This window comes from Centroberyx gerrardi, chromosome 8 (assembly GCF_048128805.1).
Source record: "Centroberyx gerrardi isolate f3 chromosome 8, fCenGer3.hap1.cur.20231027, whole genome shotgun sequence".
Taxonomy (NCBI): Eukaryota; Metazoa; Chordata; class Actinopteri; order Beryciformes; family Berycidae; genus Centroberyx; species Centroberyx gerrardi.
Genome location: NC_136004.1, coordinates 23,286,078 through 23,301,068, shown reverse-complemented (window position 1 = coordinate 23,301,068; position 14,991 = coordinate 23,286,078). Strand labels below are relative to the sequence as shown.

At 41.7% G+C, this 14,991-nt stretch overlaps 1 protein-coding gene across 2 annotated transcripts; it reads left to right on the top strand.

The window, feature by feature from the left end:
• Positions 1 to 6,486: 6,486 nt before the first annotated feature.
• On the top strand, positions 6,487 to 14,991 carry LOC139917969 (mothers against decapentaplegic homolog 4). 2 transcript variants are annotated; one of them, XM_078285084.1, is made up of 10 exons: positions 6,487 to 6,582; positions 8,161 to 8,630; positions 9,472 to 9,646; positions 10,242 to 10,496; positions 11,261 to 11,368; positions 11,504 to 11,554; positions 11,891 to 12,074; positions 12,219 to 12,387; positions 13,857 to 13,995; positions 14,683 to 14,991. In XM_078285084.1, the coding sequence occupies exons 2-10, from the start codon at positions 8,391 to 8,393 to the stop codon at positions 14,892 to 14,894; spliced, it is 1,533 nt and encodes a 510-aa protein (XP_078141210.1). In that variant the 5' UTR covers positions 6,487 to 6,582; positions 8,161 to 8,390; the 3' UTR covers positions 14,895 to 14,991. The 2 variants fall into 2 exon arrangements, with proteins under 2 accessions (XP_078141210.1, XP_071763303.1); XM_071907202.1 differs by having other exon boundaries at positions 6,493 to 6,710.

Sequence of the window (14,991 nt, the reverse complement as noted above, 5' to 3'; positions counted from 1 at the left end):
CTCTGAACACAGATGGAAGCTTCTAATTCCAAACTATGTGTGTTCATGCATGCAGTTGTCTGTGTGTGTGTGTGTGTGTGTGTGTGTGTGTGTGTGTGTGTGTGTGTGTGTGTGTGTATCTAGCCCTGGGCTGATTAGGGGAGGCATGTGGTGGCCATTTAGAAGGATTAGATCTGTCAGAGACATCAAGCACGACTAATTATTCTGTTAGCACACTACACTGCAGGGATGGAGGGACAGAGAGAGAGACAGAGAGAGAGACAGAGAGAGAGAGAGTTAGACTGGGCTGCAGGGAGGGAAAGATGGAAGGAGAGGAAAACTGGAAGATAAAGAGGAGAGAAATGGAGAGAGAGAGATGGAAGACAGATTTAGACATGGAGAGAGATGAAGCCAGGCAAAAAGAGAAAAGAGAGAGAGGGACAGAGCTATTATTAATATCCAGAGAGAATATACATTCTGTGTTAAAGATGGATTGAAAGCAACAGAGAGAGAGGAGCAGATTTGGAAGTATTAGTGATCGGCCTTCTGGGAAATGTGCGGAAGATAGAGCCAGGTTTGGAAAAAAAAGAGAAATATAGAGAAAAAACAGAGAGGGAGAAAAAGAAATGAGAGAGGGATGATAAAGAGAGAAGACAGAAAGAAAGGAGTGAGACAGAGATGTATGAAGGGAGGGATGAAGAGAGAGAAAGGGGGTGACCTACCTCATGCCTTCATGGATGACTGCATTTGTATCCAAACATCCCAACATGCATTGCTCTGCCACTCCGGGCGAAATCACCCTGCAGCACCCAATCAGCCGTGGCCTTTTACCACCTCGCCGTGGGGCAGAGTGTGTGTGTGTGTGTGTGTGTGTGTGTGTGAGTGAGTGTGTTTGTGTATCTGTGTGTGTATGTGTGTTTGTATGCATGTGAGTACGAGCGTGAGTGTGCACACAGTCTTTGCACATCTGTTTGTGTGTGTGTGTGTGTGTGTGTGTGTGTGTGTTTATGCATATAGACCTCCTCACTGCACTGCCTCTCTGATTTATCCTCAAACAGACAGCTCACCCATCTCCTCTCCCACACCTCCCTCACTCTTCCTTTTTTCCATCCATCCATCCCTTCCTCTCTCTATCACTGGCTCCCTCTCTCCACCAATCCATCCATCTCTCCCTCCCTCCTTTCCCTCCTCCATCTAATGCTAAATTCATCCCTCCATCCATTTCATTCCTCCTCTCCATCCCTCCCTGTTTCCATCCATCCATCCCTCCCTGCCCATTTACTTCCCACAGGGCAGACAATTTCCTGAATCCCACTGAAGTGGAAAGATTTCAGATTTAATACATCCCCCTCATGCGATGTGCTCAGGCTTCAGGGGGAGGGGCGAGGGGATCGCGGGAGGAGGAGAGAGGAGAGGGGAAGGAGGGAGCGGCGGGAGGAGCGGAAGGTGTGACGAAGGCGTGGAAAGTTTCGGTAAAGAAAAGGCAGAGGGGAGGACAGGTGGGGAGGAAAGTGGAGACGGGGGATGATGGATGGATGGATGCAGGGGAGAGTGAGAATAGGTGAGGAGAAGGGCAGGGATGAGGTATGGGATGGGAGGAGAAGGAGGAGGAAGAGGAAGTGGAGGGTAATAATGGGGAAGAAGAGGTGGAAGGGGTTGAGAATGGGGAGGAAATAGAAAAAGGAAGAGGAGGAGGAGGACAAGCAGGGGTGTATGAGAGGGAGGAAGGAGAGAGGGAAGAGTGAGGAGATTGTAAGCAGGTGATCTGGTGTGTTAAAGGATAAGTTTGTCTCTTAGATACCTGCAGTACTTACAGAGAGAATATCGAGTCCCACGTCAGCTGTCGGTTGAAACGGCGAGCTCCGTTGCTAGGCCTCTTGTCCAAGTACTACAGAGACAAATTATATATTAGATTCCAAAATCGACAAACTTATCCTTTAAGTTAGAAAGCTGCTGTCAGTTTATCCTGTTCTCCCAGCAAAGCAAAGAGAGAGACGGAGAGAGAGTCACATACGTTCCACTCTTGCTTGTCTATTTGCGTTTACGTTTGTGACGTTTGCGATTCTCGATTCTCATGGCTCTTGTGTGCACACATGCACTGAGCATGCAGGAACACACACACACACACACACACACAGAGCAGTCATGTGTCCTGCCTCTGAGGTACGGTTGTCAAGGTGATATATAATGGTCTGGTCAACCTCAGCATCATCACTGTGAGACCCTGAAAGAAATCAGCCTTAACAATCACAGTGTCTCACTTGTTGTTTGCTGTTGTGTGTGTGTACGTTTGTTGGTGTGTGTGTGTGTGTGTGTGTGTGCGTGTGTGTGTGCATGCACAAGTGTTATACACAAGTGCTAAATATGCAGTAAGCAGTAGGTGATCAGTTAACATTTTATCCTAGTATTAGCCTATTAGGGCAATGCTGCTTTCGGGGCAGGAATAGTGTACTGTAGGTGTTTGACATGTTACCTTATTATCACTCTATTGCATACAGAGTATTGCTGCTCTTGGGGCAGCAACAGTGTACTGTAGGCATTTAAGCCAGCTGATCAACAATCATAAAACTGCACTACTACTGATAAGACTGTAAACTGCTTGGAAAGTGATAGAATTACCTGGCAACAGCTGATATTTACTTCTTAATGTCTGTCATCCATGTGAATTATAAGATAAAATCCACATTTAAAGCATGATTCCTTTTTTTTTTTCATGTGATTTTCAGATGATTGGCCTGAAAGGTAATGGCTATGGTTACTGCCACACAAACATTCGCTACATCTAATGCTAAATGAATGGCAGTCACGAGGGCAACAGCCACATTTCACAGTTCATGATCAATTCACATTAAATCAACTTTAACAGCAACTTTGATGTTCAGATTTGAAACATTTGAAACATGTCATGGTTGTCCCTATGACTCCCATTCATTTAGCATTACAGGGAGCTAAATTTAGCTAAATTCAATTTGTACAGCTATTACCAGAAAGTCACACTATTCATTCCAGTTTTACACGGTTGAAAAACTGCCTTTAGGTCAAAGAATTATCTGAACATCACATGAAAATGCAACACTTGTGTATAAGTTTGGACTACTATAACGTCATCTGCCAAACACCAGTTAACCTCATCTGTAGTTTCAACTAGTAAGTTTGTGCTGGAGCTGCTAAATGGGTTGAACATCCCTTTAATAACGTGCCATTCTGTAACTGTCAGATGAAAGCCTTAAAAAGTTAGTGTGTCAGGAATAAATAAATAAATGTGCTTCATTTTATTTTGGGTTCATAGGGTTTTGAATAAACGTATGAATATATTTTATAGAGTTTTATAGAGTCACAAGATTTTACTTAGCCTTTCAAACACAAAAAGTCAATTGACGGATTTATTCAGTTCATGTCAGGGATCATTTCAGTTTTATAACTCAAAAAATGTAATTAATTTGCTAATGACAGAACATTCATTCTACGTTGTTTCTTAATAGGTTGCATATGACAGCTTCATCACACCAAAAGTTTAATTATGAACTTTCTGAATGAAGTAAGCTCCCAGCCCCGCTCATAGGCCCACAGCACAGCACAGACTTTATAGGCTGGTGATTACTGCTCTCTGCTGGTCAGGATGGGAAATCTTACTGTTTGTGAGTGGAGGTTATGTATTTGTGTGTGCTTATATGTGTATTTATATATGTATATTTAGAGAGGGGGGATTTCAGTTCTCCCGTGTTCCAGGATTTACTTCGATACTATCGATATGTTCATGCTACAAATGTGACATAGACAAATTCTTACATACAGTATATTGTGCTTTAAAGTGACTCTTATTCTTTTTCTGATTCCTTCCTCGGGCGCTTTGCTGTGGTTGTCAATTCTGTCTCTCCCTTCTCCCGCTATCTCTGTTTCTCTTTCTGTTTCGTTCTGTATGAAAAGGAAAAAATATTAGTATGAAGTCAGGCAACGGGTCACTATTTTGAAGAGAGAGAGAGAGAGAGAGAGAGAGAGAGAGAGAGAGAGAGAAACACCATACCAACAGTGAGCAAGAGAAATGAGAATAAAGTGAAGAGGCAAGTGAAAGAGGAAACAAGACAGAGAGAATTTGGGACACCAAAATGAAGAACATTATTCCATTGTCATTTTCATCGCTCTAATTACAGAATTATCTTAACTTCACCTCCTCCACTAAGGTTATTAGAGAGAGAGAGAAAGAGAGAGAGAGAGAGCGAGAGAGAGAGAGAGAGAGAGAGAGAGAGAGGTAGGATATGGGGAGAGATACAGAAAGAGAAACAGAGAGAAAGAGAGAGATGATAGACAATTAAAGTCAAATTATGGGAGCATGCCAAGTTCATTAGCTACCAGGGCTGATAATTAATCACCATTTTGCTGCTTGTCAGCGGGTAATATTCACATCTGTAGTTGGGATGAATTGGTAACCAGTGGAGCATTTCGAACATTTGTGTGTGTGCGTGTGTGTGCGTGTGAGTGCATCTGTGTGCGTGTGTGTGTGTGTGTGTGTGTGTGTGTGTGTGCAGTGATCTTCAACAATATGCCATCGAGGCCAAAGAGTCTGCTGGTTTTCATTCCAGTCAAACACTACAGCTGCTGATTTCACAGATTTCCTATATAATGGGTGGCGGTGTTTTAGGGTTTACTTTCCACAAAGAAACCCTCAGAACAAAAAGATGAATAAATGAAGTTGTATAAGCCAGTGGTTCTCAACCTGGGGGTCGGGACCCACCAGGGTGTCACGAGATGATTTATGGGATAGGAAAGAAACATATACTATACAAATTAATTATCATACCTATTTTTTACGATTTTTCTCTATATTTTTTTTGTTGTGAAATACTGAATAGTTTTCAGTCACGCGCCATAAAGGTTGAGAAGCACTGGTATGAGCCATGGGTGTAAGATGAAAACACTGCCCTCTACTGGGGGTCCCACACAGGAAACATGCAGAACAGATGTTGCAGGATAAGTGCAACAGCAGCATGAGGCCTTGGTCTCAGTCAAGAAAGGTCAGCTGTCCCATCAGCCTATTGTTGCTGAAACAAGAACAAAAAGCAGTTCTAAAAATACATTTTACAGGTCTAAAGTAATTATAGTCTAAAGTAAATAAATGGGTTGGTAGCAATAAAAATATTTGCACAGTGCAAAGTTTATGAGATTGTAAAACAAAATTCAGTACTGACTGTTGAATAATCCCCACATTATTCATTTTGTATTTAAAATACTCACTAAACATAGCTAAACTTAAGCATGTTGGACCAGGAATACCTGTTCCCTAATGGAGAGGGGAGGCACCACTCAACCACCGACCGAGGCAGAGCAGCAGTCAGCCCAAACAACACTTCTTACCTCGTTTGTCGTCCTGTAAGATACGGCAGCCAAGCTGAGGCCAAACACAGTCTGTCTCATCAAGGTTCTCTTACCAACATGGAGCAATATTTGGCCACCAAAACCTCCAAAAACCTGGTCGGTTCAAACCAGATAAAAAGACAACCGGCAAAAGGTGAAATCTCAAATCCTAATCTTTTGAAAAGTCCCTATCAATTACTTAGTATCTTTACTGTTGCCTTGTTTTTATCTCCTATGGATTATGGTAGGATTTTCTGTATCATTTTTTGAGCTATAGTAGGTGCATGATATTTTTAGTTTCGCTGTGGTATTTGTATTGTATCCTTCTAAAGTGTATTACAGTATTATTAAAATTATTTTTCATAAGGGTCTCTCTGATCAGCCTCTCTTTCTCAGTCTCTCACTCTGTCTTTCACACACTCACACGTCTGTATATATACAGTATATAAAATAACATGTTAAATGTTATGTTAAATCACTTAACAATCACCGTATGCAGTCTCCACTTCAGTTTCAAACAAGCCTATCACTATTTTCTGTAGGAATACTAAACTAGAGTTGTACATGAGCTGACTCTTATTGATAGAATAATGCAGGGTGGCACAATCAACAAATGTTAATATTCAAAATCCTTTGCAGAAAATAGGTTTTAAGTTGCTGTTTAAAGAAAACTAGGTTTTATGAGATTCATAATTTAGTGTCATTCATAGAACATCTGTGCAAAAACATTGGAACTGCCCTGCATTGGATATTTGAAATATAGGCTAACAATGTCTTTTATTTTACCACCTGCAATTTTCACATTGGCAGTAATTATTAGTTAAAAAGTTTGAACCAAACTAATAGAATGAAACAGAATTAAATTAAATTAAATATGTATGTTCATATTCAATTTTGTATATTGATTCATAAATGATTACTATTGGATTCCTACATGCTACACTTGGTCAGCTGCTGTTTCTAGAAGCGCCACTGTATCATTGTTTACATACCATGACTATGACCATAGACTTTAAAAACAACAACAACAACAACAGCAAGCACTTACCTCTGTGAAACCAACTCTGTTGTTGGCCTGTTGAGAAATGTGACACTCCTGTCCTTCTTTGCGCATGCTCAACGCGCCATTGAAGGAAATCGTACGGTGTGTGCGACTGAACTGGGTCGGGAGGGAGCAGAAACCCTGACACGAAATCTGTGATTTGATTCCCAGTCTTACTCTGGCAATATCTGCGCTCTTGTTTTGAGGATGTAAGGTTATTGTTGCGGGACAAGGGATTTTTTTAATCATGTTTTTGTAAACAATTGAGGAATTTTATGCGGATAATTCGAGAGGCATACATGATCTGCACAGCCCCAACGTCGGCCCCGACGGCACGGTAACTTGAAGAGAGACAGGGCTCTCCTGTTAGCTACCACTAGCTAACTTAGGGGTAGCTTAACTGCTAGCTAGCTAGCTACTAGCTTTAGTTCGCAATTTTGAACGACACAGCGATCATTGTTATCAAGATTTTAGACAGCAGATTAGGGTTGTTCTTGTTGCTTAGCAAGCAAAGTAGCTAACAAATTCCTATGTTTGTCGTTGCCTGAAACTGTCAATAACAAACACACATGCTAACCTATCGTTAGCTTGCTGCGTTAGCTAGCTAGTATGCTAATACTAACAACCATCAGTGCTAGCTTATGTTATTAGTACGTTAGCAGTTAGCTTGCAAGACCAGTGTCAAGTCAGTCGGAATAAAAATAGTATTTCCGGTCAGTCTTTCAAAAATAATGCCGTTATTGACGAGCAATTGTGAATTTTTTTCTGAGTAATACAAATTACAGAAGTGAAAAAATAAGTTCTGAAGTACATGTAAATACATTTGCAAAATATCCTTGTTATAGTATTTTACTACAGTAAGTCAGCCATAATAGGTGTTGACTAAAATGCCGTCACAGCTCACGAGGACTAAAAAAAACGTAATACTAGAGAACTTTTTGAGCAAAAGATCAATAAGAAAACGCATATAAAATATGTTTAACACAAATAAACACACATATAGTTAAACTGATGTAGCATATATATATATATATATATACTAATATTTACAAACCTGCTATTGATATAGATTAAAAAACAATTAGATGATTGGCACAATGCTTTTAAATTGAGGCGATTTGTGTCTGACTTCACACCAGGATATGCAGGATCAAATGTGCCACTGATATAGGCCAAACTAGACGAGTAGACTCGATATGTTGTCGATATGTTTCTTTGTGTTAAAGTCATCGATAATTATAATTAACAAATTTCATTTGTCCCAAAGGCAATATCATGCGTGATAATACAATATAATCTTTGTAGTGTCTATGTAAATGCTGTTTAGTTGCATTCTATTGTGTATTATCATCGCATATTTTTGAAGTGACAAATTATACGCTTTTATTTTGAAGGCAAAGACTGCTCACTTCCTGTCTTTGTGTCTATCACTGGTAACTTGATTCAGCTTCCCAAAGCTAATGGGAGCCACACTGGCGCCGCTAAGCTGCTAGCGGAGCTGAACGGCTAAAAGTTTTTACCTTGAGTAAACAATTCAGGATTTTCCCAAACTTAGTTGTAGTTGTGAAAAATATTGATTCGCCATATCGTTATCTAGTTGGTGAGCCAGCGTTATGCAGGTAATAGATATTGCGTTATAATTTTGAGGTTCATGCTTTTCGTCAGCCACCCAGGTTCAAAACAAATGGAGACTTTGAGCGTATATAAGCTAATTTATCTGCTAGACTGTGTGGTCACGGTAGCTTCACAGCTCAGTCCCTAACCTTGTGTGTTATCTTGTCTTTCAGATCCTGTAATCTTTGAGAGGTTTGTGAGCACAGAACTACCTAAAACCCAAACAACTTACTGGTTATTTTTTTGCATGGATCCAGTCATCTGAGTGACCCATGTGAAGACACTCCCATCTGCATACGCCTTCTGATGTTGTGTTTCACAGTATAAACAATACATCTACACCTGGGTCAAGGGAACTCCCCCATCCTTTCTCTAAGAAATACAGCCACACATTTCAGTCAAGATGTCTATCACCAACACGCCTACTAGCAATGATGCTTGTCTGAGCATCGTGCACAGCCTGATGTGTCACAGGCAGGGTGGTGAGAGCGAGACCTTTGCTAAGCGGGCCATCGAGAGCCTGGTGAAAAAGCTGAAGGAGAAGAAGGATGAGCTGGATTCGCTCATCACGGCTATCACCACCAATGGGGCCCATCCCAGCAAGTGTGTAACCATCCAGAGGACACTGGACGGACGGCTGCAGGTATGAGGATAGAGCTATCTGGAACAGGTTTTTGGGTTGTTTTTTTTTTGCCCCTTTCATCTTATACAGACTTAAATGTTTGGAGATGTTATTGAAATTACATAACCTTTTTTCTATTTTCAACTAAAATGAAGTTTTCAACACTTCAAACAACAGGTTTGGCTGCTGGTAGATCAAGTTACATTTCAACAAATAATGCTCCATATTCCTAGTTACAACTAGCTAAAACAAAACCTGGGATGTTCAAATTTGACCATATATATAAACCTACATATACAAGCCATAGATATTGTGATATATTATGGAATAGCCTAGTCATTTAAATGTCATGGAATTTTGCACATAAATGTTTAGGAAACCGGTAAGTAATTCTCTAATATTCTCACACATGCTGTAAAACTTAAAAAATGTAAAGGCTGCAGTCATGGACAGCACATAGATGATGAGTAATATGTCATGGAAAACTTTGCTTAAGTCCTGGAAAATCAGAAAGCTGCGGTCCCTTCTTTTAGAAGTCATGAGAAATAAGCAGCTAGAAGTTATGTCTCTGTGCAGTAGACCGTAGTTGTGCTGAAACCATTTTCAACGGTATTAGAACGAATGCGTGTTTGTGCAGTTGTCACATGCTATTCACCTTACAAAGAAAAATGGTATGAACCGTCAAGAGAAAGCTGTGTTCTCTTTCTTCCAACAATTTGACTTCACACTAAAGTATAGACAGCCGTAAAGACAGTGAGAGGAATGATTATTTTTCAGGTTGTCACATTGTTCTTCTCCTTACTGATCTTGTGAATATCTGACTCAGTTTTTCCGTATCATTTCCCTGCTTTGTTATTCCCAGGTGGCTGGGCGTAAAGGGTTCCCCCATGTAATCTATGCCAGGTTGTGGAGGTGGCCAGACCTGCATAAGAACGAACTGAAGCACGTCAAATACTGCCAATTTGCCTTTGATCTCAAGTGTGACAGCGTGTGTGTCAACCCCTACCACTATGAGAGAGTGGTGTCTCCTGGAATAGGTGAGTAATCAGAGGAGTTTTCTCTGGCCAGTTGGTGTTTTTGTGATATGACATAATTCTTATTAACCTTATTTATGGATGAGACGATACACTTATCTCACAATATGACTCGATACGCAACAAGGGGTTTACAACCACAATATGATGTAATAAATAAATAAAACTTCAGTGACAACAGAGTATGACTGTGCAGAATTATATTTGTTTCTGAGCCACAAATCTTTCTAGCCATGGCATTGGCTTGCTAGAATGTAAACAACAATTTAAAAATGTCATTAGAAATTGCAAATAATATTTCGATTGAGAGCTTGCGAAATTGTGATGAGACGGCCATCTCATTTGTGATTACTACAGCAGAATAAAATGTAGCTAAGATCACAATTAATTTTTCTGCTCCATGATACATAGTCACATTTTTGTATTGCGATATATTGAATTTCAATATATCGTCCCATCCCTACAGATGAGTGATTGTTCCCAAAGTGTCTTACAGCTCTATGTATTTTTAGCATGTATGACACTCATGGGGATTGAACCCCTAACCGTGGCACTGTTAGTACCTTGCGCCACCCATTTGTTTTTTCTTTGTCCTCAGACTTATCAGGGCTGACACTGACCAGTTCTGGACCCAGCACAGGACTGATGGTTAAGGATGAGTATGATTTTGAGGGACAGCCCAGTCTGCCCTCCATCGAGGGAGGGCACTCCATCCAGACCATCCAGCACCCCCCCTCCAGCAGCCGCTCTGCCCCCTCCGAGCCCTTCGGCACCCCCGCCCTGCTCCCGCCCTCTGAGGCCTCCACCTCCGCCTCATCATCGTCCTTCCCTGCCATTGCTGCTGGATCAGGGAGTAAGATACAGTGTTAAATACTCAACTGTGTGTATGTGTGTGTTTATCTGTCTGTGCTTCTGTCTGTGCCTTGTTGATTTCTGTGCCTGTCTGTCTTGTTTTTCTGTTCTGTCTTTGTGTCTTTGTGATTCTGCTTTCACATCACTAAAGGCCTTCCTGCCATCACTGCCAGATCAGGGCGGAAGATATGATATTACTATGTTTATCTTTGTGTGTGTGTGTGTATATGCAGTATGTGTTTCTGTGTGATGGCAGTGAGATAGACTTTAGAGAGACTTTTTAGCTTATAGTAAATACATTGGCAACTTTTATATCTGTTTCTTGAAATGGTCACTTTTTGTACGTCTTTTTTAAATTCTGAATTCATAAAAACAGGCTTCCCACAGGCCTTGACAATTTGTGAATTTGAGAAAAACAAAATAAGGCCTTGAAAGTTTTTGAAAATGAATGGATGGCACTTCCCATCCTAAAATTTATCCAACCCCAAAACATGCTTATTCTGAGTCTTTGAATCACACCAACAAGACCATGAAAGTCATTGAAAAGTCATTGAATTTGATGTCCAATTGAGTGTGGGAACCCTGTAAAAAATTCAAAGTACATCGGCATTGGGTTGGGACATGTTAACCTGACAAGTTCACTGAGAAACATTCTTACTTAAAGCTAATGCCTTGTAGTGTCACGTGTTGTTTGAGAAAGAGAAGGTGTGAGTTTGTTCTCTCCTTATTTTTCCAACCTGACCTCTGTCCTCATTTTCTGCCCAGACGCCAGCTCCACCTGGTCGAGGAACAGCAGCTTCACCCCCAACATGCCCCACCACACCAACGGTCATCTGCAGCACCACCCACCTATGCCACACCCCGGACACTACTGTAAGTTCACTCACACCATTATTACTGCTCTAAGTACACACACACATACACACCATCAAGTTCTTGGTTCACAAACTGGGCGGTTACATGTTCGTCAGTGTCATGTCTCTCTGTCTCTCTCTCTCTGTCTTTTAGGGCCAGTGCACAATGAGCTAGCCTTTCAGCCTCCTATATCCAATCATCCAGGTGAGAACACACACAACCCTCAACTACATAATCCATGGACAAAATTTTACGTAAATGGGAAAATTTGTCATCCGTTTTCTCATCATTACTGCAGGCAATGTTGCCACCTGTGTTGCCTCCAAAAGCTGAAAAGTCAGAATTCTGAGTTCTGACTTTTTTTTTCAGAATTCTGACTTTAATCTCAGAATTCTGACTTGGAACTCAGAATTCTGAGATTCTGAGTTCCAACTCAGAATTCAGATTAATCTCAGAACCTTTTTTTCACATGTGTAGGATTGTATTCCTTTTACTACTTATTACTAGTTTATTAACGTCAGGTTCTTCCCTCTGTCCCAGCCCCTGACTACTGGTGCTCCATTGCCTATTTTGAGATGGACGTTCAGGTTGGTGAGACATTCAAGGTGCCTTCCACCTGCCCCATTGTGACAGTGGACGGCTATGTTGACCCCTCAGGAGGGGACCGGTTCTGTCTGGGTCAGCTCAGTAACGTTCACCGCACTGAGGCCATTGAAAGAGCAAGGTAGGTGACTCATCTGATGGAGGATATCGAAATTTAAGGAGCAACATTGATGGTTAAAGATTTATCTGCCAGTAGGCCTTTTGTAATAAGATGTAATTTCAAAATAATTCCCTTCCTCTTTGCTTTCCTCCTCCTCTCTCCCAGGCTGCACATCGGTAAAGGGGTCCAGCTGGAGTGTAAGGGCGAGGGAGACGTGTGGGTGCGTTGCCTCAGTGACCACGCAGTATTTGTTCAGAGTTACTACCTGGACAGAGAGGCGGGCCGTGCCCCCGGAGACGCTGTTCATAAAATCTACCCCAGCGCTTACATCAAGGTAAGGACATCAGAGAAGTTTTCCTCACCTCTCCTCTCTAATATTCACCCTGCAGTGAACCCACACTCTGCTGTAAAAAGAGGATATTACTCAGCATTGGCATTCATATACAATACTTATGTCTCTTGGGAAACTGCTGAGTCCAAGCCACTCATATCCTTTGCCATGTATTGGCAAAGGATATGAGGGGGAGGGGGGGGGTTGAGTGCCTTTTTATTCTTGTATTCTCTTATATTGTCAATATATAGGCTAATATCAATAAAGGATCCCATTACCTGGATGGCTGAAAGATTATCTAATGCACTCCATTTTAAATAGTTCCATTTGTCAAACAAATAACTAACCTGTATATATCTAAAGTACTTTGTGTCAAAGATAACAGAACTTAAAAATATAAACAGTGCTACACTGTTCTGTTTGTTGCTTGCTTTTGTCTGCAAGGTGAGAAATCTTCTTTTCTGCCCTCTGCCCTGCTGCATCTCTCTTTGCTGTCAGTCTCACCTGTATCTTTACATCGTTACATTACAGCCTTTGACATTATTATCTACTCTGTTTTACTGCTCAGCAGCTCCTCTGGTCCAGACTGTCCTGCTCCTCCTCAGGACGAGTCCTTTTCCTTCTTTGAAAATATTTTTCAATATTAATCTGGATTGAGGGAGCAAACATTCAGTCAGAGTTAAAAAGTTAATATTAACTCACAGTTAAAAAGTTAATATTAATGTTATCAGTCCACTCAGTGGATACTGACTAGCAGCTAGGCTATACAGCGTGCTAATCTCGGAAACTCAGCTGTATTCCGAGTAACGTTAACTGTTAGTTCTTCTTTTCGGGAATTCAGTCGGCTGTCTTCTTGGCATGGAAAAAAAATATCCCTCACACGTGTGCAGTGGGAGGCGGAGAGAGAGAGAGAGAGAGAGAGAGAGAGAGAGAGAGAGAGAGAGAGAGAGAGAGAGAGAGAGAGAGAGAGAGAGAGAGAGAGAGAGAGAGAGAGAGAGAGAGAGAGAGAGAGAGAGAGAGAGAGAGAGAGAGAGAGAGAGAGAGAGAGAGAGAGAGAGAGAGAGAGAGAGAGAGAGAGAGAGAGAGAGAGAGAGAGAGAGAGAGAGAGAGAGATCGCGTGGAGCAATTAGGGGCTGAGCGAATCAATGTGCTACACGCAGTTCTACGATTAAATAGTGAAAAAAAAGAACATTTGTGGCGGTCAGTGCTGATATTGTGGCGGCCCACCACAAAGTTTTCTATGTGTGGGAAACCCTGGAGGGGTAGAGCGAGGGGAGATTGTCCACTAGTTAATCGATCACGGATGGTGTCGTTCTCTCGGACGGATAAAAAAATAAAAATAAAAAATGCTAAAATGGGTCGCCAAATATACTTTGGCGGCCGTTAATATACCTGGGCGGCCCGCCCAAGTAAAGTCTATGTGTGGGAAACACTGTTGTGTATATATATACAGTAATTTTCTTTCCTGCTAGGTGTTTGACCTTCGTCAGTGCCACAGACAGATGCAGCAGCAGGCCGCAACGGCCCAAGCAGCAGCAGCAGCCCAAGCAGCGGCTGTGGCTGGGAATATACCTGGACCTGGCTCAGTTGGAGGGATTGCCCCGGCTATTAGTAAGATACAAACACACACAGATACTGTAAATGTAGATGCACATACAAACACACACAGACACAGTGGGAAGAAGCACAGGCAGATGCTGTGACAGTGACCAGGTTGTGTGACCTGGAACAGTAGGAAGCAAAGCTGATGATGTGCAGGACAAATGTTTTGAGTGTGAGCCGTGTAAAGAGAATAAATATATTCAGGGATGATTTTACCACATTTTGACAGTAAAATGGGTTAAATTACATGATTTGCTACACTAATTAATTAATAATTAATTACCACCTGAGTTAGTTGCCATACATAATTTACATTGAAATAAAGAAAAATGAAGTCACTTTGCTAAAGTTAAAGGTTATGTTAGTTGAACTTGAGTTTGGCCCTCATCACAACACGTTGCATTGTACATTGATCCAAAAATTTGCCAGCAAAATCTTCCCAAAATATTTGCCTGTGTCATCACTTTAAGATTCACTTTTGTGTTGATTAGAGACATGTAGTTAATATGAATCAATAAGTTTTCCATTTGTTTTATGGATCCTAGGTTCATGAAATTTACTTACCCCATGAAAGATCGCATGATGCGCTTTCAAATCAAGCTAGAGGGAAAATGCCACATTTAGTGTTGAACGTCAACAACACAAGAAGCGTCACACTTATCTGATTGCAACTGCCTTCTCCCACTTTCCTCTCAGGTCTGTCAGCAGCAGCCGGTATTGGGGTGGACGACCTTCGGAGGCTGTGTATTCTCAGGATGAGCTTCGTTAAGGGCTGGGGGCCCGACTACCCCCGCCAGAGCATCAAGGAAACGCCCTGCTGGATCGAGATCCACCTGCACAGAGCTCTACAGCTGCTGGACGAGGTTCTGCACACTATGCCTATAGCCGACCCACAACCTCTGGACTGAGACCTTCCCAGGTTGGCGACGACCCCTGCATCACACCGTAACATACAATGGTGATGGAAAGTCTTCCCTAAAGGAACTGATTTGGGTTGGAAACGCC